Genomic DNA, 27,992 nt, shown 5'->3' with positions numbered 1-27,992 from the left:
ACCTTGAGAAATTCGGAAAGAATAAAGATAGACGCCACTGAAATGTTCTGTTGGAGACGAATGCTACGAATTCCTTGGACCGACCACAGAACAAATAATTCGATTTTAAGACAGCTAAAAGTTAGCCAACGGCTCTCCAGTAAAGACCATCTCCAACAATTAAAATGCTTTGGACATGTTATGAGAGCCAACACAGAAAACATGGAAATACTCATTATACAAGGAAAGGTGGAAGGCCGAAAATCACGAGGAAGATCCCCAACAAGATGGATCGATCAGATTACAGGAATATGCAAAAGACCTATGCATGAATTAAAAGAAATGACCAGAGACAGATATCTTTGGAGACGGACAATACACGACATCACGTCGACCACTACACTCCCTCCGGGGGATCAGGATTGAAGAGAGCGAATACGTGAGGTCTGATTATATTAGGTTAGTTAAAAACATTACATACTAATTTTATTTTAATTATTTTTTTTGTAGTTCTATATAATACTAATATTATAATATAATATATAATACTAATATTCTATATAATACTAATTATTATAATAATTTAAACTTACTTTTTGTCCTGGCGTTATCATAAAGTTGAGATTTCTGAGTACTGGTGGATCGTTCTCAACATATTTTAAAGATAGATTCCTAAATTCAATTTGACCACGTTTTGGCCATACTCCTCTCGGACGATTTTCTAAAATATTTAAATAAATAATAAATAGATAAGTAAATAAAAAAAATGTGAAACATAACATTCAATAGAAATTCCTCGATGTTATTATTAATTCTGCATAGCAAAATATGTGGCCAATTTTCATGCTTTGTAGATTTCGCGAAAGAATTTTCTTGTGGCACAGTATGGCATGTGTGCAATTTACTACACCTAGCAGCAAAATTAACGCAGCCGCTTAAAATTTTGGATGTCTTGAATTTCGTAAATATCTTTCCAAATTAAGTTATCTCATATAAAATCTATAGCCTTATTCTTCAGTGGCGACGCGTAACATTTCCTAAAGTGTTACCAAAACCAGATGTAAAAAAAAGCTTATTTAAAAAAAATATTTTGAACCTCCCAAATATGTATAAGTGATTGTTTACTTTATTGGCAAAAGTGTTAATAGCAGAATCGTATAAAGACGGTTTTGTCCTTAATCCACTTAAAAAGGGATTATCAATGGAAATTAAAGAAAATGACGACATTCGATCTTGCAATTGTGTATTTATTTGCCATGTTTTAATCCACTTCATTGTTGAAAAACTTCTTTCAACGGATGCACTTGTAGCCGGGATTTTTAAAAACAGGTTTGCTAATTGAAAAGCTTCATGAAATGGATTATTAAGTCCTGAAGACTTTAGTATTGATATAATTCTTGTACATTTTTTTAATATAATCTGGAATATTATAGAGAACTGCCAATTCTGTTTTTAACTTTACTGTGTCAAATTTTTGTCCATATAGCTTTACAAATAATTGATGAAAGGCCCTATCTGGGAATTTTTTGTATAATTTTTAAAATTGTCAAAATCATAAATAGTGCTAAAAAAACACTCTAGCTAGATGCTTTAAATTATAAAACCTATTTTTAAGTTGAATAATCATAGTGTCAAGAATTCCAAAAAAAGACGACACTCATCCATGTTTAATTGCACACACACTGTTGGGTATGGTAATTACTCGAGTAGTTACCAATCCAAAAAGTGGTAACAAGCCACTAATCCACAGCACCACATAGCGCCCACGTCTTCAGCTTATTTTTGATAAGATCGTTTTTTCGGCAAAATACTTACTTTTTGAGTTATTTGCGAAAAACCGTCTAAAAATGTGGTTATTTTGTTGAAAAATTAACATATTCACTCGAAAATAACTCGAAAAGTGTTGACTTGGCGAAAAAGCTCTATAGAACAAAAGTTACTTAAAATTAGTCAGTTTATCCATTTCCGGACTTATTTTGGACATATATTTTTTCACCCCCGAGAGGGGGTGAAAGTCACCCCCAGGGCAAAAGCACACATCGGCACAATATCACTTTTTTTCTTTGACATGTAAGCTATGCGCATGCCAAATTTCATGTCAATTCAAGCGGTTCTTTAAAATTTAGAGCACAAACCGTGAAAGAATGTACCACTAGGAGTAGCTCAGTATGCTGGAAAGATTCTACAGCTTAAAAGTTTGTATCGATAAGGCGTTGATAGACATTGACTCTGCGATAAAATTCTGTACTGGTGAGTGGTCAATAATCAATGAGTTGATGGCCACTCTCTAACCGGTACATAAAACTGGCTGTAGAAGCTCTTTACAGAAGAGAGTCCACTTTGATAACGGTCGACATAACCATGACATTTGCCTTAGAAAAACTAAATAGCCAGGACTCTAACCTTAATGCCAATCTATCGGAAGCACTACGCAACATAATCGCGGAACAGTATCTCTCTGAAATTACAGGTACATTAGTGTACTTACAAAATCAAAAAAGTATGACGAAGGAGTAACAATCCTGGTTATTTCCCCATGCCGAAAAAAATTTAATGCGACAAGAGTTGAAAAATTTGTTGATTCGTATAAATAAACAAGTAACTGTGGCACCAGTGAAAGAGAAAATGGAAGAAGATGGGCCAACTAATCCGGAGTCCGTGAATTTTACTGTGGAACAAGAACTTGAGATTGTATTGAAACGAGAAAAAGAAAACTTTTATAACCAAAAAAAATTTGCTTCTCAAAAAGATTACGAAAAGATTTTGGAAAAGGAAATGGCCGTTTATGAGACCAAAGGAGTGGAAGGCCATCATTTGTCAATGGTCCATGACTATTTGATGACCTTAAAACCGACCAGCACAGAGGCCGGAAGGGCTTTTTCCGCAGCCGGCTATACGTGCAGTTCTGTGCGAAGTAGGTTAGGCTTAGGTTTTTTAAGGTCTCACTTCCAAGAAACTAAATATTTCATGTTTAAAAATTTAGAAATTTAAAAAATTTAAAAATTTAGAATAGAGACAAAAAACATTAAAAGCGTGTTTTTATTGTGATTCCACATTTTGCAGGCCAATCTTGCAAAAATCCAGCTGGATTGAAAATGTTGCTGGATTGCAATCCCTGCTAATTATGATTCTAAAGCCAGATAAAAATTGTTTACTTTGTCACGTAGAATCCTAAACTTCAATGAAAAATGAGGATTCCTATTAAAGTTTTTAAAGTTTCCAAACCCCACACTCCACACCCAGGGGGTAGGATGAGTGGTCATGTTTGGTACCGTTCAATAGATTTTTGAAATATAGATATTGAATACGTGTTAATTAATTTTTCATTTAGAAATGTATTTATTAAGATATTAGACCGTTTCCATAATTTTTCTAGAGTATAACGATAAATCGTTTTTTTTTTCGATTCTAGCGCCATCTATCAATAGCTCGAAAAAATATCTCGAATAAAAGTTACTTATTTTTATATAAAGAATCTAAATCTACAATAAAAAAATGGGGGTTCCTACTTAAGATTTTAAGAGTTCCCATTCCATCCCACCAGGGGGTGGAATGGGGAGCCGTGTTTCGTGTCATTCGATAGACTTTTAAAAAAATATTGAATACCTACGTGTTTTTCAGTTTGCGATCCGATGTTCGTTTAGCGAAATATTCGACCACCCCACTACTTTTGACACATTCTGAACAGTATAATATCTAAATGAAGTAAAAAACAGACGTACTCTCAATCATTTATTTTAACTTCCGACGACCGGTTTCACTCTCTATAATATGCAGAGCATCTTCAGGTCAACGGTTATAAGTCACTAAATGCTACAAATAAAAACCAGAGTTAGAACAATGTCTGGTTGTAAAAGTGCCAAAGATCCATAAAATCAAGCCAATATTGAAAAACATACATAAAAGTAGTTAAGACAGCAGACAAATACATATGCATGTACACTCGGGGGCGGCAACAAACGTCCCCCAAGCATAACATGCACATGCACATGTCTGCCGTCTGTAATCATGCAATGATAACGTGTCGTACTTACATTCGGCTACAAAGAGCTACTTCATGAGTATTCATTAACATGATATCTTGCTCAAGTTATGCTAACGGGATATGGTGGAGTAGAAGGAGAATGTTGTAAAGGTTAATAAGTTTATGGAAATTATTAAGGGAGGTGGGATAACTGGTGAGAGAAAACCAATAGATTTGTGCCTGCTATTTTGTTTGTGAAGTACACTGAAGTGAATGTGTTAGTTTTTACTTTCTTTTCTATTTCTCCCTTTTATTTTATTTATATCTGATTTCATGTATCTACATTGTTGTCTAACAATTCACATTTTATTATTATTTTATTACATGACTGCTAATACAATCATTTAGCTACAATTTTTAAGCTTTCCGGCTATTTCATTCATCATCCCTTTTGCGACCACTACTCCCCTCACCAGAACATCAAGGAGTATTGACCTTACCAATTGGGTTACAATTGCACATCCAGAGCTAACATCAATATTAGATATCAACCCGTTTTGATCCAAACGTCAGCCTTACACCAACACATACATAAATAAATAGAAATCTTTTAATAAATATAAATAAAAATCTTTAATAAATATAAATAATCGTTATTTATGATATAAGTGTTAAAAGTACACGTTTAAGGCACGCATGTGAAAGTTTGCAGAATGAGCGATAGCGAGTTCTGCAATTCACATGAGTGCCTTAAAAATGTACTTTTTAATACGCATATCATACAATATTTTTTCTACAAACGTAATTACAGGACAATATCTACAAAAACTTTTCCTTGAACTTGACTTACCTTCCATTTTTATATTTTTTGACATTACATCAAAATTGCCTATACGCTGTGAGCTCGTACGTAGAGGGGATATTTACAAATTCGCGAGCGCCAGTAGTGACAAGTCTGTAAACGTTTACCGGATATTTGACATACATGTCAAAGTGATTAATTTAAAATTAAAATTAAAAACATTAATTATAAAAAATATTAGTTGGTCAAAGCTGTGGTATATATTTTTACCTTAAATATACTTACGTTTTAAATACTGAATTTAAGTTTTTTTAATGTTTCGTAATATGTAATTATAAATGAATCTATTAATCTTAGTGCCATCTCTACGATAATTGTGAAAGTATCCAAAGTAACAAATTCATATTTTATCAATAGAACGTCAAAATGATTAGCAAGATCTTAAAAAAATAGATTATTACAATTTAATTACTTTTTTGCGTTGTAAATATTAAGCGATAACAATTAAATAATAAATTTAAAAATTACCGGTGAAAGTTGAATTAGTAATCCGCTAGGAGCGACACCAGCGAAGCTCAGAGCGTATACGGTCAATATGAATTGCAGTGCCATAAAAATTTTAAAGCACTAGTGCCTTAAAGTAGCATTTTTAACGCTCGTATGGAGTGCTGAAAATTGCATTTTTAACACGGTTTTAGAAAAAAAAATCTTTAAAACCATCACATATGAAAAATTGTATATAAAACATTCATTCACTTCAGTCTACTTCACAAACAAAATAGCAGGCACAGATTTTTTGGTATCTCACCAATTATCCCACCTCCCTCAAGAATTTCCATAAACTTGTTAACCTTTACAACATTCTCCGTCTACTCCACCATATCCCGTTAGCATAACTTGAGCAAGATATCATGTTAATGAATACTCATAAAGTAGCTCCTTGTAGCCGAATGCAAGTACGACACGTTATCATTGCATGATTACAGACGGCATACATAATGTGCATGTGCATGTTATGCTTGGGAGACGTTTGTTGCCGCCCCCGAGTGTACATGCATATGTATTTGTCTGCTGTCTTAACAACTTTTATGTATGTTGTTCAATATTAGCTTGATCTTATGGATATTTAGCATCTTTTACAACCAGACATTGTTCTAACTCTGGTTTTTATTTGTAGAATTTAGTGACTTGTAACCGTTGACCTGAAGATGCTCTGCATATTATAGAGAGCGAAACCGGTCGTCGGAAGTTACAATAAATGATTGAGAGTACGTCTGTTTTTTACTTCATTCAAAATGAACTCTCACATGCAACCCATTCAACATTAGTATAATATATATTTAAGAGGAAACCTTACCTTCTGGTGTATCAAATGGACCTTCTGTATCAAGTTTAGTATATTGCATAACTCTTTCGACACTGGTTAACTGGTTAATAATTTCTGCAGTTTGTCTCATTCCAAATTGTAACATGCCAGTAAGAGCTGAACATTGGGAAACAGCTAGACCTACTAAACTGCCATTGACATCGGTGACTAAAAAAATTTTTTCTTTTAGTTATTTTGTTAATAATATTTGTTTCAATTATTATTTAGAAGATTTTATGAGAATAGTTACTTACATTTTCTTAAAATCACAAAACAGAATGTAACAATTGCTAAGAATATAATAGCCAAGAAGTCCAACCATAATCCAAAGGAATTCATACAGGCAATTGTCAAGTACCATGCTGAGGTATTTGCGTCCTGTAATAGTAAAAATTTAATTATACAGGGTGGAGCAAAAAGGAAGGTCATAAATTAAATCACGTATTCTGTGACCAAAAATAGTTCGATTGGACCTAACTTACCTTAGTACAAATGTGCACATAAAAATAGGTAAGTACAAATTATTATATTGCCCAAGAAAACCTTTTTGTTTAAAAAAGTGGTATATATGTGCACCAATGGACATTTAGTCATAGGTACAATATTAAGTGGGATGTATATTATTGTGTTTTAAATTTTATCAATCAAAAGCAAAATAAAAATTAAATTAATTTTTTTTTAATAACGCGGGCACATAAATTTGATACACCCTGTATATTGAGCTGTAAATATTTATTAGAATTTAGTTTGGATGTAAGTGGATTTCTCTTTAAATGAGCTTTCCGATGAACCATTAAAGACTTTTGTGAATAATTAAAGTGAAAAGACGATGTATTTAGGTTTAAAATGGAGAAAGTTGTTTACTACGGAAACTATAGAATCCACAGCTGGATGTAATTATCATTTTCGAGAAAAGTGGTTTTTAAAAAAGAAAGTTTGGAATTTTAATATTTGTTTCAACCCGAGTGAATGTTGTAGATTTTCCCCGAAAGTAATTAAGGATGATCGGAATAATTTTGAAAACGACTGTTTGTTTGTCGAATGGAAAAGTCGATGTTTCTGATTCTTGGCAAGTTGGAAGGGTAAAGGTAGTTTGAATGATTGAGAGAGTTTGAAAAAGAGGTCATTATGTTTTTGGCATCGCTGAAGAGCAGTTCGACGTTTTCGTGGATAGATAGTTAGCAAATACCAGTGGCTGTTTGATAGTGGAGAATAGTGTTGAAAAGTGGAACGAGAGACAGATCAAATTGAGACGAAATACCTCTTTGATTCTGTATTATTGTGAGAAGGAGAGCAGAGAATTTTTGGAGTTTTGTTTGAATCGAGTACGTGTCAAAAGAGGCCCGGCTTGTTGGAGAATTGGTGCTGGTATGCTGATAGTTTTGAAGCTGGAGAGCGGAGAGGGCTTTGATGAGTAGCCTTTAACATAGTTAACGAGGGAGAGCTGTTCTGGGTCACGAGAAGACATCAGAGTGAGTGAAGCAAAAGGTCAGTCAGCTTATGTGAAAGATATTTTTATGTTCGGAAACTAAAATTTTGAGTAAAAGGCATATGAATTAAAATTCCAATATTTCTAAAAGTAAATAGGAAGTATAGCTAATCTTGCGAATACATAAATTTGTTTTGTTTAGTTTGTTTTACCAAAGTCATCGGGAACAAAACCGATAAATTGTTTTTTTTAACTATAATAAATTTAAGTGGTAAAGATTTCATTCGGACATCTGTGTCCACAGGTTTTAGATTTGATAGATTTTAGAGTATTGATTTTGACAAATAAAAGACAATTCTGTATGTTTATTTTAATATTTTGCTTTATTTCTTTTCCCTATTATATCCCGATTAGGATCAAGTAAGAGATACTGAACCCACGAGAGAGGATAGGTATAACGTAAGATAATTTAGATTTTTTTTAATAGTATAAAAAGGCACCCTGAGATTTTTTATTCATTTTTATGTATGATTTGCGACAATTAAATAATTAATCAGATAAATAATAATTAATATAAAATTGATAAAAAGCAGATCATAACAATATGTACCACTAGATGGTAAGTCTTAAAATGCTTTAGGTAGTCTTTTAACTTAATGTATAACTTGAGTTAATAATCACAATCTTGTGATTCTCAAATAAAAGTCGAAATGCGACTATATTGTATCAAAATGCTACTGGTCGACTCTTCTCTATGCAGTTCCCCATAAACATGAACCCTTAAACATCAACCGTATATAAATTGGAGGCTTTTGAAATGTAGATCTACCCGATAATCCTCAAAATTTCATGGACATCACATACCTTAAACAAAGACGTGCTACATAGAATAGGCGAGGAATGAGAACTTTTCAACACAGTGAAAGTTAGAAAAACATCATAACTAGGCCACATACTGAGAAATAGTAAGTACGAATATGCTCAATTAATAGTGAAAGGATAGATCGAGGGAAAGAGAGGACTAGGAAAGAAAAGACTATCGTGGCTAAGAAACATCCTACAAGGGACATGGCTAAATTTTGAACAGCTGAAGACAGAGAAGACTTTGCAATTGTGCTAGCCAACCTCCATTGAGGAGAGGACACTTTACGAAGAAGAAGAAGAAGAAGAAGAAGAAGAAGAAGAAGAAGAAGAAGAAGAAGAAGAAGAAGAAGAAGAAGATGATGATGAAGAAGAAGAAGAAGAAGAAGAAGAAGAAGAACTTAAGTAGGTCTGCTTCAAATAGTCAAAAAGTATTTAATATTTTAAAGTTTTAGTTTTGTGAATATTTTTATTTATTGCAGATACTTTTTGTTTCTTTGCTACTTTTTGTTTCTTTAATATTGTTCTTTATATGTATTTTTGTTTACTTCTGTATATTCTGTATTCTAGAATAGTAAAAGTATACTTTATTCTAGAAGAGACCTCTCTATACTCTCTAACTTCAAAAACATTGCTAAAGATGTTACTGTACTAAATTCTGTCGACACTGGTAGTGACCATCGATTAGTTAGGGTGCGAATAGAAGTAAATACGAAATTCGATAGAAGAAAATTATTAACACAGGATACATTACCAAACATAGAAGCACTCGAAATGAATCAAGAGGAATATCAAAGTGAACTAAAAAAGAAACTAGGACCTTTACCAGTATTCAACACGAAAGATATAAATGAAATAACAGAAAAATTAACGAATGACATAACATCAACTATACGCTCTGAGCTTCGCTGGTGTCGCTCCTGGCGGATTACTAATTCAACTTTCACTGGTAATTTTTAAATTTATTATTGAATTGTTATCGCTTAATATTTACAACACAAAAAAATAATTAAATTGTACTCGATTTTTTTAAGATTTTGGTAATCATTTTGACGTTCTATTGATGAAATATTAATTTCTTACTTCGGATACTTTCACAATTATCGTGTAGATGGCGCTGATTAATTTATAATTACATGTTACTGAACATTAAAAAAACGTAAATTCAGTATTTAAAACGTAAGTATATTTAAGGTAAAAATATATACCACAGCTTTGACCAACTAATATTGTTTATAGTTAATGTTTTTAACTTTAATTTTAAATTAATCACTTTGACATTTATGTCAAATTTCCGGTAAACGTTTACAGACTTGCCACTACTGGCGTTCGCGAATTTATAAATATCCCCTCTAGGTACGAGCTCACAGCGTATAGTATTTTTACTACAAAAGCGATATTACGTAGGTCAAAATTTTTGACGTAAGAGAACTGTCAAAACATTAGAATGTGACTTTCATTATTGCCATGTTTATTATAAACATGGCAATAATGAAAAGTCACATTCTAATGTTTTGACAGCTCTCTTACGTCAAAAATTTTGACCTACGTAATATCGCTTTTGTAGTAAAAATACTATACAAAAAAGATCTGTGGTAAAAATAAAAAGCCGAGAAAAACGAAACTTAAACAAACAACACTGGATTTAATGGAAGAAAGAAGAAGAACATCTAAAGAATTACCAGAATATAAGGCTATCAACAATAAAGTTAAAAAGAGCATAAGGTCAGACTTACGGGCTTATAAAACAAAACAAATATTGCAAACCATCGAAGACAATATAAACATGAGAGTATTGAAATCAAATTTAACTAAAGGAAAATCGAAGATAACTAAAATCAAAAACCAACAGGGGAATTCGGTGACGGAAAAACTCAAATAATCAAGGAAATAAAAACGTTCTACAAGAATCTTTATACATCCACTATACAGAACCCCGGAACAGACCATAGAACAATTCTAAACGTCGGCTCGGAAACTCTCCCTAAAATAACTTCTTCGGAAATTAGACATGCCTTACAGCAAATGAAGAATAAAAAAGCTCCTGGCGAGGATCATATAACGTTTGAAATGTTAAAAATGGGTGGCAACATCGTTGTAGAGGTTGTGGAAGTCTTGCTGAATAGGTGTCTAATAGAGAAAAGAATACCCAATCTGTGGGAAAACACCGAAATATTACTTTTACACAAGAAAGGAGACACTACTAATATTGAAAACTACAGGCCTATAAGTTTGTTGTCACATTTATACAAATTGCTAACAAGAACAAGTAATTGGACTTCGTAAGTCCTAGGTTTTCACCCAAAGTAATCGAAAGTAGAATTGGAAGACGATATTTGAATTTTACGTGTAACTTTGCGTGGATTGATATACGAATTTACTAATGTTGAGTCATTCTTACTAAACTTTGACATTTGTCACCTCATTTGTGATTCTACCCGGTATAATGGCAGAGGAGTTACATTGGCGGTCCTACGGACCGACGGAAAGATTGCCCAGGTCAAATATCTCACCTTAGTACCCTCCTTGGATTATCAGCTTTTATTTGACACCTCATTTGTCATTCTACCTGGTATAATGACGGAGAAGTTATATTCGCGGTCGTACGGACCGACGGAAAGACAGCCTAGGTCAAATATCTCACCTTTAGTACCATCCTTGGATTATAAGCTTTCATTTGACACCTCATTTATCATTCAAGCTGGTATAACGATGGAGGAGTTATATTCGCGGTCGGAGGGACCGACGTACAGACCGCCTAAGTTAAATATCTCACCTTTAGTACAATCCTAGGATTATCAGCTTTCATTTGACACCTCATTTGTCATTCTACCTGGTATAATGACGGAGAAGTTATATTCGCGGTCGTACGGACCGACGCACAGAGCGCCTAGGTCAAATATCTCACCTTTAGTACCATCCTTGGATTATAAGCTTTCATTTGACACCTCATTTGTCATTCTACCTGGTATAATGATTGAGGAGTTATATTCGCGGTCGTACAGACCGACGGACAGACCGCCAAGGTCAAATATCTCACCTTTAGTACCATCCTTGGATTATCAGCTTTCATTTGACACCTCATTTGTCATTCTAGCTGCTACATTGCCGGAGGAGTTGTGGTTACGGACAGACGGACAGACGGACGTGGATAATACAAAGATTTCACATTTTTTCAAAATGGGTGAAAACAATAATAACCAACCGCATAACACAAAAACTTGATTTATATCAACCGGTTGAACAGGCGGGAATTCGAAAAGGGTTTGGTACTAACGATCACTTACAAACCATCAGAACACTGGTAGAAAAAACCACAGAATATAATGTACCCTTACATATGGCATTTATTGACTTTCACAAGGCTATCGATAGTATTGAAACCTGGTCCTTTTTGTCAGCCCTCAGGGATGCTCGAATAGTCTCACGGTACACTACACTCATTAAAAACATTTACGAACAGGCCACATTCCACATCAAAATCAATGAAGACCAAAAAACCGAAAAAATACGCCTTCGTAAAGGTATTAGACAAGGTGATACTACTTCACCAAAACTTTTTACCTTAGCATTGGAAAATGTATTCAAACAGCTCGACTGGGAGGAAAAAGGTCTAAACATTGATGGTGTACGTTTGAGTCATTTGAGGTTTGCGGACGACATAGTATTATTCAGTACATATATCAAGGAACTGGAGCAAATGATGAAGGAACTAAACCAGCAGTCAAATAAAATAGGTCTCAAAATGAATCTTCAGAAAACAAAAATAATGAGTAATGTACAAACTAATCTTGTTATTGACAACGTCAGTCTTGAAAATGTAGACCACTATATATATTGGACATACCATCAAAATCGGCAAAGAAAACCAAATAGCGGAAATAAAAAGACGCATACAATTGTCTTGGGTAGCTTTCGGCAAGTTAAGCTTTATCTTGAAGAATAGAGATATACCAATGTGTCTAAAACGTATAGTTTGTGACAAATGTATCTTGCCTGTAACTACATATGGACTGGAGACCATGGCCTTTACAAAGAAAACCTTAGAGCAGCTCAGTACAACTCAAAGAGCGATGGAGAGGCCCATGCTAGGGATTAGTTTGAGAGACAAAATTCGAAATATCGACATTCGTGAAATAACAAAGATTACTGATGTCGCAGAACGTATAGCAAGGCTCAAGTGGCAATGGGTCGGACATGTTGCCCGAGATAATCCCGAAAAATGGACACAGAGACTAACAAACTGGAGACCAAGAGAGAACAGGCGAGGAGTAGGCAGACCGCAGAAGAGGTGGGCAGATGATATCAAACAAGTCGCGGGCAAACAGTGGATGAGAATTGCCAAGAGTAGAAATCGATGGAAACAAATGGAAGAGGCCTATGTCCAGCAGTGGACGAACACAGGCTGAAGAAGAAGAAGAAGGGACCTTCTTTTATTTACTGATGAAAACACACTATTATTATCTAGGAGAAAAATAAGCAGAAACATATTAGCATCAATACATGATAAAAATTGGCATCGTTCGTTATAGTGGCTACTCGTATATCTAAAGAAGAAAATATCACTCACCTGATTTTCGTCAAATTCTTCTATTAGGACATCTTGTGCATTTGAAGCTCGTATTGTGATGATTCCATTTAGTGTGGCATTAATATGAGAAAAAACAGGAGACTTAGCTAAAATTGATAGATAAATTTAGTTTGTTTTCCCAAGAAAACTGATTCTGAATCTTAATTATATTGAATTTCTAGAAAAGAACTAAAATTACTTACTTATTCCCTCTAAGTGCTTAAGCACTCTAGCTGAGGATATATACCATGATCGGAATTTTAGGAAAACTGCTGCAAGAATGGCAATGGCTATAACTATGTAGGCGTTAGAAACAGTAATATTTACCAGAATTCCACACAATGCTAACATGATCTGAAATAAGAAATTATATACTATTCATGTATGTAGATGCAATTATTTGAATAATTCATGGATTCGACCGTTACTTAATGGAAGTTCATTTTATCTCACAATAAAACACTGAAAAACGTTTGTTTTCTATACTTCCACAAAATTTATTACAACTATGTTATTACTACAGCTGTTTCGGCAAAGTGCCTTTCTCAAGTGATATATTTTACAATGTGTTTGCCTTTTTAAGTCTTTAACTGAAGAGGTTGAGGAGTGGGGAGCTGTTTGTCTCGAGTTAGTCATTCAGAATTATATCTGTATTTTTCAATTTATTAATTTCCATTGAATCTAAAAGTGATAGCTTAAGGCCTTTATTTTGAATATGTAGAATTTGAAACTCTTCATTGAAAGAATGATTATGATCTAGAAGGTGAAGTGCGTATGTAGAAGTGTCTGTTTTTCTATTGTTGAAAGCCCTTTTATGTTCCGCTATCCGTTTGTCAAAAGTTCTACCAGTTTGACCGATGTAAGTTTTCGGACAGTCACCACAAGTTAGTTTGTACACACCACTCTGTAGTTGCTTTCTCTTTCGGCTTTTATTGTTTTTAATATGTTTGCTTAAGTTGTTAGTTCTGAAAGCTGGTGTTATTCCTTTCTTTTTTATGTATCTGGCTATTTTTGTTGTTATTTTGCCAGTATATGTGAGAGAGCAGAAGGTACTGGGTTCTTTCTGTGGTGGTGGATACACTAATTTCAAGGCTTTCTTATGGAGTTTTTGGTTTAAAATGTTGTTAACTGTTTGTTCGTTATAGCCATTGTTTACTGCTATTTGTCTAATGATATTTAGTTCTGTCTCGAAGTTATTTTTTGTCATAGGAATTTCTGTCAGTCTATGTATCATGCTATGGTAGGCTGCTAATTTGTGTTGTGTAGGATGGGATGATGGATTGTGTATAGTTGTGTCAGTATGGGTAGGTTTATGATATACGGAGATCTCATGTTTGTTGTGTAGTCTGGTAATCGTTACATCTAGAAAGTTTATGGAATTATTCTGTTCTGTTTCTATTGTGAACTCAATATTACTATGAAGTGAATTAATGTATGATAGATGTCTGCTGTGAATTAATGTCTGCTTTACAGGAACTAACAGACAAATTGACTAATTTCTATCATACATTAATTCACTTCATAGTAATATTGAGTTCACAATAGAAACAGAACAGAATAATTCCATAAACTTTCTAGATGTAACGATTACCAGACTACACAACAAACATGAGTTCTCTGTATATCATAAACCTACCCATACTGACACAACTATACACAATTCATCATCCCATCCTACACAACACAAATTAGCAGCCTACCATAGCATGATACATAGACTGACAGAAATTCCTATGACAAAAAAAGAATGTGTGTGTACTTTGTACGCACGTAAGAAGTTATACTTCTATTATATGATTTAAACGAAATTAATATACTTTTTATTTATATTCTGTTTAAATATTAAACTAATTTATACTTACTACTTCTCAAACATTTTTATTAGAACAGTGCCAAAAATTAAAATAATAAAAGAATAAAACACACACAAACACATTAAACAAGCCACAAATGATGTCTGAACATTAATTGTCGAAAATTTTTTTTAACTAAATACGTATTTTCTGAAAATACAATTATATAATAAATATACTTACAATCATAAAATGTATTAAAAAAAAACAAAAAAGAAAGTTTCTATTGGGACTCGAACCAGCGCTGATAAGAGCGGTTGGTATTGGAATTCATTCGCCTTCTCCGCTTAGCCACGGACACTATGTGTCATTATTTACGAAGATCGACTAACTAAACGGATTAAACTTGTGATATTTTGATATTTTGAAAATTGATCAAATTATTTTAATTTTGAATTGAAATGATTTAGAATTGAAAAAATACAACAAAACATAGAGTAAAAAAACAATATATTAGGTGAATATTGATAGAAATTTTGATGGTAATCAAATTATATAAATAAAAGTATTACATACTATGTATTTTGGCAGATCAAATAGGTAGGTTTATACCCATGATACATTAACAATTATTACGTACCTGTTGCTTTTAAAAACTATTTAAAAGTCACTACAATATTATAAACTTTTTTGTTTCTGTCCTCACAACAATAAAACTAATATATTATACATTTGTTTACCTTTACCTTTACCTTCAAACCACAGCTGCCATATCGGATAATTTTTGACATGTCATTTGAACATCCAATCAGAACAAAGTTATAATGCGCATGCGCCGGGCTGATAGGTTTTAACATATAAAAAAATCACCCTCTATCGCCGGTAAAGAAGTATAACTTCAAAAATAACTTCGAGACAGAACTAAATATCATTAGACAAATAGCAGTAAACAATGGCTATAACGAACAAACAGTTAACAACATTTTAAACCAAAAACTCCATAAGAAAGCCTTGAAATTAGTGTATCCACCACCACAGAGAGAACTCAGTACCTTCTGCTCTCTCACATATACTGGCAAAATAACAACAAAAATAGCCAGATTTATAAAAAAGAAAGGAATAACACCAGCTTTCAGAACTAACAACAACTTAAGCAAACATATTAAAAACAATAAAAGCCGAAAGAGAGAGCAACTACAGAGTGGTGTGTACAAACTAACTTGTGGTGACTGTCCGAAAACTTACATCGGTCAAACTGGCAGAACTTTTGACAAACGGATAGCAGAACACAAAAGGGCTTTCAACAATAGAAAAACAGACACTTCTACATACGCACTTCACCTTCTAAATCATAATCATTCTTTCAATGAAGAGATTTAAATTCTACATATTCAAAATAAAGGCCTTAAGCTATCACTATTAGAATGAATGGAAATTAATGAATTGAAAAATACAGATATAATTCTGAATGACCAACTCGAGACAAACAGCTCCCCACTCCTCAATCTCTTCAGTTAAAGACTTAAAAAGGCAAACACATTGTAAAATATATCACTTGAGAAAGGCACTTTGCCGAAACAGCTGTAGTAATAACATAGTTGTAATAAATTTTGTGGAAGTATAGAAAACAAACGTTTTTCAGTGTTTTATTGTGAGATAATTATTTGAATGTTTATTTCTACAGGGTTAACCAAATCTCTTGGTTTATTAGTACAATTAACTTAACTAAATGTTTAGTAAAATAAAATTAAACTATAAGAAACGTTGAAATTGACAACCCTTAACAAAGATTAAATGAGAAAGACGGGTATTGAATCCTTTCCTAACGTTTTCGATGACTTCAGAAATTATTTAGCAATTTTCGTTCTCATGCGCTTTTTCAACTTTTCTACATTATTCAGTCGACTTTGATAAATTTTTCTCTTCGAATATCCCTGTAAAAAAATCCAACGGTGTCAAATTTGGAGACCTTAGTGGACATTTGATAGTGGACCTACCTGGGAAAACGTTATTTTAAGTAAATTCGTACCACAACACCATAGTTTGTGGTTCCTATTGGAACCACAAATCGTTTCTATTGGAAATAGCTGGTTCGGTTGTAACATCAGATTCTGAAGTCCTGAAGAAAATCCATATAACGAGGAGCAAGCTTTCTTCAAGAAAATATGGCTCTGTCTTGCACACTTATGTGTTATTCTGGGTTATCTAATTTTCTTGATGAAGGTATCAGGTCTTCTCTAGATTACAACAAATCTGAGTTAAGCCGCGAAAGTTAAATAGGCGGAGGAACCATAGAGGAATATGGTGGCGGGGGACGTCCACAGTGGCGGCCGATCAGAGTCGGCAGGGTCGGCAGTGCCGACCCACACATTTATAGATATTATAGATTTTTTTAATATTCAATTTAATCAGAGTTTATGTCATTTTTTGTATCTATGAAATAAAAAAAAACTGTCAGATATACAGACTAAATTTTATTCATGGTTTTTAAAAGGATTCGACCAATCCGAGCGTTAAGTGATTCCTGCGCATAAGAGACTTTTCAAAAAATGAATGATCCGAGCAATTCATCTGACTGTTCGGCTAGCCGACCCCAGCTCATCCGTAGCTTGACGATTTACATGTAAAACTCAACGAAAAATAAGTCGATAAGCAATTCTCCGTAGGCATTAAGCGGCAGGTACGGCACATTTAAATCTGCCGGTTTCATTTGGAAGCATCGGCAAAAATTGTAAAAAATATTCATGACGTTTTACGTCGTTTAATTGATATTGTCATTTTTTTAGGTTGTCAGGAATTATCATTTATTTATAGATATATAATATCGTATAATCGTTATATCATATAATTATAGATAACTAATAAAATTGTTTAAGAAATACGATTTGGATTTTCTAATTTACTTTCTGATACTAAGATATTTAGCGGCATGTCTAAAACAGTACGGAATGAACTAATATAATCAGTTAGTTACATTTTGAATAACGTTATTGGATCTGAGATTCAGAAAACCATTTGCTTTTCGCTAGAAGTAGATGAAACTTCTGATTATCATGTCATTTATAATAATTATCAACTGTTGTCCGATACGCGTTACGTGGTAATATTTATGAGAGGTTTTTAGGTTTTACAGACGTGAGTAAAAGCAATAAGGCAGAATATGTTTTTGGTGTTTTAAAGAACGCCCCCCCCCCCAAACTGGGGCAAGCTTATGATGGCGCTGCCGTGATGTCTGGTGAATTGAACGGTCTCCAGGCAAAAGTTAAAACTATTGCACTACAAGCTTTATTTACTCACTGTCATGGGAACAGAATGAATTTAGTTTTGCAGGATAGATACGTGTAAAAAAAATAAAGATTAATTAAAAATTAAAAATTAAAAGTATTTAGGGATGCACTTGGAAAAAGGACTGACCTGGAGAAAGCACATTTTTAACAAACGAAAACAAATTGGCTTGAAACTCAGCAAATACTACTGGCTATTGGGAAGACAGTCAAAGCTTAGTTTAAAAAACAAATTATTGGTGTATAAAGTAGCCTTAATAGTATAGTATAGTTGATCCAAAAGATGGCATAACCCAGACATCCAAAGTGAAAGTTATCCTTCAACACCAAATTGTTTTATATGGTCCACACAATGTCCAGAAAAAAGTCATACCATTTTGAGCGTCGGGTTTGGGGGGGAGAGGGGGGAGAAATCGGTAAATTCGTAGTTTTTTAAGTTTTTCGCCAATATTTCTAAAACTATGAGGTTTAGCATGAACAACCTTCTATACAAAATTGTTCTACATTAAATTTGAAATAAAAAAGGACCTATGCATAATCTTTCTAAAAATATTTTACATGAAATTTAAAACAAAAAATGTTTTATACATAATTGTTATAAAATCAACGGTTCCAGAGTTACGGAGGGTGAAAAGTCAAGGTTTTCGATACTTTTTATGTTTTTTGGGCAATATTTATGATATAGCTATACCAAAAACCCAGACATCCAAAGTGAAAGTTCTCCAACACCAAATGGTTCTATATGGTCCACATAATGTTCAGAAGAAAGTCACACCATTTTGAGCGTCGGGTTTGGGGGGGAGAGGGGGGAGAAATCGGTAAATATAAAAAGTATCGAAAACCTCCACTTTTCACCCTCCGTAACTCTGGAACCATTGATTCTATAACAATTATCTGTGAACCTTTTTTGTTTTAAATTTTATGTAGAACATTTTTCTATAGAAAATTCCTTACGCTAAAGCATAGTTTTAGAAATATTGACGAAAAACGTAAAAAAAACTACTAATTTACCAACTTCTCCCCCATCTCCCCCCCAAACCGGACGCTCAAAATGGTGTAACTTTTTACTAAACAATATGTGGACCATATAGAACAATTTGGTGTTGAAGGAAAACTTTTACTTTGGATGTCTGGGTTAGGCCTTTTTTTGGACCAATTATACTATACTACCTCTGTAACTTTTTAAACCGTTCATTTTGTCAAAGGTTGTTCATGCTAAACCGCTTAGTTTTAGAAATATTGACGAAAAACGTAAAAAACTACGAATTTGCAGATTTCTCCCCCCTCTCCCCCCAAACCCGACGCTCAAAATGGTGTGACTTTTTTCTGAACATTATGTGGACCATATAGAACAATTTGGTGTTGGAGGATAACTTTCACTTTGGATGTCTGGGTTTGGGTCTAACTATACCATACTATTAAAACCAATATGGACATATGGTGTACAACTATGGGGTACGGCAGGGCCGCATTTAGGTCAATTGACGCCCTAGGCAATTCTCTAGTAGCCGCCCTTCAATCATGTACCATTTTTGCGAAAAGAAAATTGCAAGAAGAATTTTTTATTTAACTAAGAATACACTAAAAATAGATTTAAACTACGATGTTTATATACTTATAACAGAAAAAATTGTCACTCCAGTTCAGTCACATCAGAAATTTCTTTCTTGATTTTTCTTTGGTAAAATCATCTATAATGTTGTCATAATTTATCGCCTTTGTTACGTCACTTTCTACGGACAAAATCGACAAATTGTTAAGACGTTCTTGCGTCATACTTGATCAGAAGTTATTTTTAATTCTTCAGCGGACACGTTGGTAACTGGGATGCACAAATAAATGCGCAAAGCAATGTCAAAATTAGGGAAAATATCTTTCAATCCACTCTTCTTTAAATATTTAGATATGTCAATTGGTGATTTTATTGTGGAATCCAAATGACCCCTTAAATGAATGCATTCATGTATGAATGATGTATCTAGGTCATCTTTATAAATTTGTATCAGATTTTCAGCTTCTTAGTCATTTCTTCATTGTTTAATTTAGGCAAATCTGTTATAACACGAAAACGTTGATAAATAAGTCAATACGATTCCAGATGTCTATTCAGGTCTCTTATCAGAATGTCGATTATAATATAGAATGTGTGGATTTTCATCTTATCACTAGCTGAAAAGTTTAGTTCATCATCGGTTCCCCCGTCAAATTGAATTTTTCTGTTTCTTTTCCTTATTTCTTTATATGTTTTATTTAGGCACAATTTTTTGGCTTCCTCTTCCTTGATGGCAAAATTATTTCTGATTGACGTAAAGTAATTTAAAAGAGCTTCATACTCTTTAACGACAGAACTCAGATCCATTGCAGGACATACTTATTGGATAGGTTCACTCTTTCTAAAATATATTGCTAAATGGCACCTAATAAAGCCATTTCAAAAGTGTCCATTTTTTTCAAATATAGAAAGTGCTTGATCTTTTACAGCTGCAGCTTGACATTCGTCGTTAGAGATATTAAAAAGCGCATTTTTTATTTCGCTGAAGCCAGTGTATAACGCTTTAGTTGCGTCCACCCTTGCGGACCATCTAGTTTCACTAAGAGATTTAACAACAGGTGATTTTAAGTTGTCAGTCAAAATTTTCCATCTATATGTGGAAGCCGAGAAAAATGTATATAATTCTTGTAAAAAAATGAAAAAGGAAGTGGCGTTCAGGCAGGATTCTGCTGCTAAAGATCCTAATGTCCAGAGCTAGGTACGTACTCAGTAAGTTTATTGTGATTTTTATTCTGGACTGCAGTCCTGAATATTTACCAGACATATTGGATGCGTTATCGTATGACTGGTCGTGACAATCGCTTAAATCAATGGTACATTCCTCTAAAGCCGAAATCACTGTTGATTCCAAAGCAGCAGATTTGTGACCTTCAGATGGAATATATTTAATAAATCTTTCAGTCGGGATACCATCACCAGAAACATAGTGAACTAAAAATGCTAGCTGATCAACATGAGACACGTCTGGTGTGGAATCAACTATTATAAAATAGTATTTTTCTTGATTTAATTCGCCAAAAATCTTTCTTCTTACTTTTCTTCCCATCAAAACTACTTATTAGTTCCTCGCATATAGTGTTTGACAGATAATTACAGTTCCCTTGACCAATATTTCCAAATTTAGTAAGGTGCTCGCGTAAACAGGATCAAATTCTGTTATGAGTCTAAACAACCTAAAAAATTGCCGTTTTGAATTGATCCTATAGCCCGCCGCCTTTGTGGTGCTGCCGGCGGCCTAATAATCGCTAAATTTACGACTTCCGTCCTTTTTGAATGAATAGTGTTAATAAAATGCAATTTGTTCTCTAGAAATGAATACCCACTTCTATTACATTGATGGTGTACTTAATTGTTATTCGATTTTCATTTTTGTATACAATTATTTTTTTGTACAGTATTTTTGCCGCCCTCTCATAATTTGCCGCCCTAGGCGACTGCCTATATTGCCTAATGGATAAAGTGGCCCTGGGGTACGGTTGCAAACTCAAACATAGATATATTGGAACGCTTCCAGTCGAAGGTACTACGGACCATAACAAATGCACCTTGGTTTATACCTAACAGAGAAATCAGAGACGATCTTCAAGTAGCCACAGTAAAGGAGACAGTGAGTGAATACAGCAGCCGCTATTTGGTAAAGTTAGAAAACCACCCTAATAATCTTGCACTAAACCTGCTGGATAATAGTGAGCAGACTCGGAGACTGAGGAGGCACAAACCACTGGAGCTACCACATAGGTTCTAAGCAGCAGTGAAGTGAAGTGTCGTGCAGTGAAGTGCAGTGAACTACTTACCCTTTCAGGGCACAGTTCAGTAATTTAAGAAGCTAGTGGATTCTTTGTTAACAAATCCAAATTTATACTTACACCGCTTTGAACAAACAACTAACATGCTTATAATTTTTGTTATTTATTGATTGCATGTAGTGAATAACCTATAATAAAAAAAAATTAAAGTTATAAATACCTGCATCGTATCTAAGAAACCCATAGGTAAAAGTTCATCTATAGCACCCATGTCTTTGGAAAATCTATTGAGGATCCTTCCGCTGGGATTCGTATCAAAAAACCTCATCGGAGCCTTAAGTAACATATGGAACATACTGCTGTGTAAGTTAACTGAAGCCATCATGCAACCCTTAAAGAACAGCAGTGACCTAGTTAGCGTAAAAACGATAGCCAGTCCTATTAGACCACTGTAGAAGTACAACGCCCAATTCGTTTTGATTATTTTTTTCAACTGGCCATCGACGTTAACAGTATCAAATATATCATTGATATTGAATGATTTCGTGTTATTGAATGAGTTTGTGTTATTCTCTGGTATGTAACTGTAATTATAATTATAGGAATAACTGAAGTTGTCTCCATGTAATGGAATTATTTCTACAGTTGGAGATGTTGATTCAACTATTGTTCCATTTTCGTGCCGTATTGCTTCTTGAGAGGTCCTGAAACAAAGATATATTTATTAATAAAGAATACACAGAGTCTTAATTGTTGTAGATGGGTTGTTGTTGTTGGGTACCAAAACAGAACCCTGTTGTACTTCACTTTTATGGGTAGTTTTTCAGTACGACAGAGAATACTGAGAAGTAACAGATGATCATAAATCAAAAACTAGAAAATACTAAAGAAAATAGAGAGGGTCAAAACGTTGAACAACTATGGAACTACTTCAAAGAGATAATACTAAATACAGCGACCGAAGTATGTGGAACAAGTAAAAAGAGCAATAAAAGAAAGCAAACTGTACGGTGGAATGAAGAAATAAAACAACAAGTTAAAAGAAAGGAAAATGCTTGGAAAATATACTTACAAAACAAAACACCAGATAACTATGAAGAATATAAAAAACACAGGAGACTAGTAAAAGAACTGGTTACAAAGGCAAAGAAGGACAAATGGACAGAATTTGGAGAAAATATGGAAACAAATATTAAAGAGAATCAAAAACTGTTCTATGGAGTATTAAAATCAATGAGAAAAGAAAAAATTCAAGAATTAGAAAACATAAAGAATAAAACTGGCGAAATGCTTACAGAAGAAAATGAAATAATGAACAGATGGAGAGAATATTTCCAAGAGATGTTACAAACTCACTGCTATCAAGAAGAAAACAATGTAGCGAACCTAAGAATAGAAGTATAAGAATAGATAATAGAACTGCAAGAAGCTATTGCAGAAATGAAAAACGGAAAAGCACCAAGGTATGATAGAATAACCAGTGAAATGATAAAAAATGGGACAAAATGCAACAGAGCTATTATTAAAAATATTTAATGCAGTTTGGAGAGAAGAACAGATTATACCGATGGACTGGCAGAAGGCACAGATAGTGCCGATTTATAAAAAGGGCGATAGAACAGATTGCAACAATTACAGAGGAATAACACTGTTAAGAACTGCCATGAAAATATACGAAAAAATACTGAACAAAAAAATAATCGGAAAAATTGACAGCACACTAGAGGAATCACAAAGCGGTTTCAGAAAAGGCAGAAGCACCCAGGATCATATATTTACAATCAAGCAAATAATGGAAAAATATCATCAACAGGAGAAACAAATGTATATGGCTTACATACAGTGTGTTCTCGGCTGGGGTGCCCAAGAGGAAAAACTTTTTTATTTTCAATTTTAGCGAAAAAGGTCATTCTTGATAAAAAATTTTGCTTGTCCTAAAACCCCATAAAACGAAATAAAATTCAAGTTTTTCAAATCCTGCTTAATTTTGTAGCCAATTTTATTTAAATCCCTACACATTTTTGCACTAAGTTCGAAATCCTAACAATAATCTAGTGTTGCCAAGCCACAATGTAGCTTAGTAACTGTCAACTCCGATAAATAATTTGCGAATTGTCAATTTTTTCGACAATGTTAAGCGTTCAATAAATAATTTATCTTGTGATAAATTTCATTATTAAAACTATTGGATTAATAATTATTTAATTAATAAATAATTTGATGATTCAAGGAGAACGACAAAGTCTGGCTTCATAATCCAGAGAAGCGAAAGGGTTGTTCTCCCAAGTTGTTATTGTTACAATTTCGAACTTCTTCTTCTTCTACGGCACTACAGCCCAAATTGAGCCTTGGCCTCCTTTATTTTTTGCCTCCACCACCACTTATTTCGAACTTAGTGCAAACATTTATAGGGATTTACATAAAATTGGCTATAAAAATAAGGAGGATTTGAAAAACTTGAATTTTAGTTCATTTTATGAGGTTTTAGAACAAGCAAAGCTTTTTATCAGGAATGACATTTTTCGCTAAAATTGAAAATAAGTTTTTGCTCTTGGGCACCCCATACGTTGGACACACTGTAGATCTTGAAAAGGCTTTTGACACGGTCCCAAGGCAAAAATTATGGGAAATATTAGAGAAGAGAGGTATAAGTAACAAAATGATAACGGTAATTAAAAACATTTACAACAACAACGTAAATTATATAATCAGCCAAAACAGAACATCAAAACCATTTACTACGAACGAGGGACTGAGACAAGGAGGAGGATTAAGTCCAACACTGTTTATAATTTACATGGATGAGATAATTAAAGAATGTAAAGTAAAAGTGAAAAAAATGCATGTGGGTTATAGAAATTTAAGAAGAGTAGACATTTCAGAAGGAGCATTCGCCGATGACGTCGTCATATTGGCCGAAAATGAGAAACAACTACAAAGAAATATAGAAATATGGAATGAAACACTAAAAAAATATGGAATGACAATTAATAAAAATAACCATAACAAAAGTTATGGTCATGGGGGACAAGGAAGAAGAAGAAAAGATAAACATAAAAATAGAAGAAGTAAATATAGAACAAGCACGAACATTCCAATACTTAGGAGTAGAATTAGAAGACAACGGAAGACAGGAAACAGAAATTAATAATAGAATTCAAAAAACAATGAACCTATGCCATGCAATGAGCAATAAATTCATAAATAAAAAAGAAATAACACGAAAAACAAAAATTAATGTGTTTAAGTCCATATATAGAGCTGTATTAACCTTTGGTTGCGAGTCATGGGTACTAACAGAACGACAAAAGAGTAAAATATAGGCAGTAGAAATGAAATACCTTAGACGAGTTCGAGGAGTTACCAAAAGAGATAGACTACGGAGCACTCAAATAAGAGAAGATTTGGAAATCGAGTCAACGTTAGAATTTATAGAGAGAAGGTAACTCAGTTGGTGGGGTCATCTTCAGAGAATGGATCAGACAAAACCGGTGAAAGAAATTTGGCAGGCAAAAACGCAAAGAAGAAAGAAGAAAGGTAGAACACGACAAACATGAGATAGAACACTAGGCAAAATAATCGAGAAAAGGGGAACAACGTCGATAGAAGCAAGGACGCTAGCTAGATAGAAATAAGAAGGAATGGGTCAAATGTGTACATAATATAAATGTATGGCAGTTAACAGTTATGTAAATTTAAGATTAAGTTGTTTTTGTATTGTATTATAATGTAACATAATGTAATGTATTGTCGCCTTACACCACTATGTAGTAAAAAGGCTTTTTGAAAATATATATATATTTTCAGTACGATTATATCCAATTTGGAGAGAGGCTACGTGATACTAACATAAGTATTATAGCTGTCTTATATCGTAGGGGTCAAGTCCTGCTGCCCGCAGACAATCCAAAAGTAGATCGTGTTGTACTCGGTCAAATACCTTCTCGAATGAAACAAACATAAACGATCTCTCGGAACTCACATTTTTGTAAGAGAACGTGCATACAAAATAGCGCCTCTCTAGTTTCTAGACCATTTTAATCCGATTAGTTTAAAGTCGCTGGATTTGGTGCGCCTGCTTTTCTTTGGTAACGTTATAAACAGTGACTTGACCCAGTTATGTAGTAACCGCTGTTAAGGAAATTGCTTAAGTAGGTAATGTTTTCCTCGTTCAAAAGTTTAAATAGCTCAGCAGGTATTTGATCTGGTACATATGCTTTATTATTTTTGGCTTACTGCATTGCTTTTCTGACTTCTGATTTCAGTATTGGGACCGTGTAAGTTCGGCAAAGCGACACCTGGTTTCTACGCTCTGCAACTTTATTCGCACTTTTAATTATATTGGCCAATTATATTAGTTCTGGTTACTGGATAATTGTCAAGGCCGTAGTCCAAAAAAATAATAAGAAGAAAAAATAAGATTCAGGTTATGTTATTAAAACGTAAACAATTGTATGTAGTAAATAAAATTAGTTATTAAAATGCAGTACTGCAAGCAAAATACAATTAATTAAATTTACCTTTATACAATAATAATTGCATATCATATCAATATTGTGAAGCAACATATAATTTTTCTTCTGCAATGACAGTAGATATGGAATGAACGTCAATTTGACAATTTCAATTGACAATATGAATGACTTAAGAAAGTTGCAATATTTGCAATCGTCCGCTATCGTCCGCTATTCGCGCACGATGGTTTCTCGTATCCCTTCCAATTACTTGCACACCGCGAATACTGGGACCTCTGTCTAACTGTTTGTCACAGGTCGTACGTATATGTGTAGCATTTTCTCGAGAATCATCAATAAGGTCACTGAAGTATCTCTATCATTGTTAACATTATTATTCGTGATCACAAACTTTTCCGTCTGCGTTTTTAAGCATTTTTCAATTTTTTAATTTCGTAGGTATATTTAAGTTCTTGTGGAGGTTGAAAGTGTTGTTGGCTTTCTTAATTTTTCTTTTTATGAGTTTATTGATTTCGCGGTATTTGTTAATGTTTTTTATGTTTATGTTTCCGTCGAAATTCCATCGGCTCTAGGATTTTCTGTATCCATTGATTTTTTGCCAATATTGTATATATTTTTAGAGGCTCTCTAACTTCTTCTAAAATCAAGTTTTATTTGTCGCACTAATTTCGTTGATAATTCTGTTTTCTTTTGGTATATTCTTTATTTTGGCTATTTTTCTATTTATCTGCTTTTATATGTGTTCACGTGTTTGGAGGTTTCCAAGAGAGTCGACTTACATTTACATAGACAAAAGGGACTTAAGAATAATAACAAACCTTTACTAGAATCAAAGAGCACAAATTGTAATAGATAACAAACCCAGTCCAGAAATTGAAATCAGGAAAGGTGTTAGGCAGGGATGTATTTTGTCTCCATTACTATTTAATGTATATAGTGAAACCGTTTTTGAAGAAGCATAACTATCTCAAAGTGAAGGAATAATAATTAACGAAAGATCTATTAACCACATAAGATACGCAGATGACACCGTGATTATGGCAAGCTTTGATGAACAACTTTACTATCTACTAAAAAAACAAACAGTTGGTCAATAATGGTCAAATAACAGAAATAAGGACAAGGATAGAAATAGCAAGAAAAGGAAACTTGCATAAAATTTTACATTCGAAAAAAATGGTATAAATCACAACAGAACATAATTTAGAACCTATATAATTTAGATCCTGTAAAGATAAAAAAAAAACAGTAAAATCCTTTATAAAAGGTATATTTTAAATCCCTAAAAAGGGATTAAATCCCTTAAATATACATTTTAAAACGGATTTTACTGTTTTTTGCATTACATGGTATACAGCCAACTACAGGAAAACTTTTTCCTTGTGGATTTTTTAAAGATAAAAAAGTTTTGTTTGTCTTTCGTTTGGCCCTTTAAGACGACTAAAAATTCAACTTATACCAACCACCCCAAAACGCGTCGTGACGTCATGGGGTTATATGTTTACATTCTACACCAATTGTATACTTCTTCTTCCTTTAGTTTTTTGGCCTCCACCTCTTAGGTACTTGGCCAGTTCTCGTATTTAGACTGCAATTTAAAGGGAATCCTCTTTTCAAAGGGTCTGGATTCTGGATTTTTCCATATTCCCTTCGTTAAATACATTGTAATAT

General features: G+C 33.5%; 1 protein-coding gene across 1 annotated transcript in view; it reads right to left on the bottom strand.

Moving 5' to 3' along the window:
- Nucleotides 1–27,992, bottom strand: part of LOC114329997 (ATP-binding cassette sub-family C member 4-like) — a 131,833-nt gene that overhangs the window by 25,893 nt on the left and 77,948 nt on the right. The window contains exons 10-15 of the mRNA XM_028279290.2: nucleotides 22,067–22,550; nucleotides 13,175–13,325; nucleotides 12,972–13,078; nucleotides 6,366–6,489; nucleotides 6,103–6,279; nucleotides 573–700 (exon numbers count right to left, since the gene is read on the bottom strand). Of these exons, the coding sequence (XP_028135091.2) occupies nucleotides 573–700; nucleotides 6,103–6,279; nucleotides 6,366–6,489; nucleotides 12,972–13,078; nucleotides 13,175–13,325; nucleotides 22,067–22,550 (1,171 nt within the window). The remainder of the gene's footprint in view (nucleotides 1–572; nucleotides 701–6,102; nucleotides 6,280–6,365; nucleotides 6,490–12,971; nucleotides 13,079–13,174; nucleotides 13,326–22,066; nucleotides 22,551–27,992) is intronic.

The sequence above is a fragment of the Diabrotica virgifera genome, chromosome 7 (genome assembly GCF_917563875.1).
Source record: "Diabrotica virgifera virgifera chromosome 7, PGI_DIABVI_V3a".
Lineage (NCBI taxonomy): Eukaryota > Metazoa > Arthropoda > Insecta > Coleoptera > Chrysomelidae > Diabrotica > Diabrotica virgifera.
This window is presented reverse-complemented; position numbering and strand designations above follow the sequence as displayed.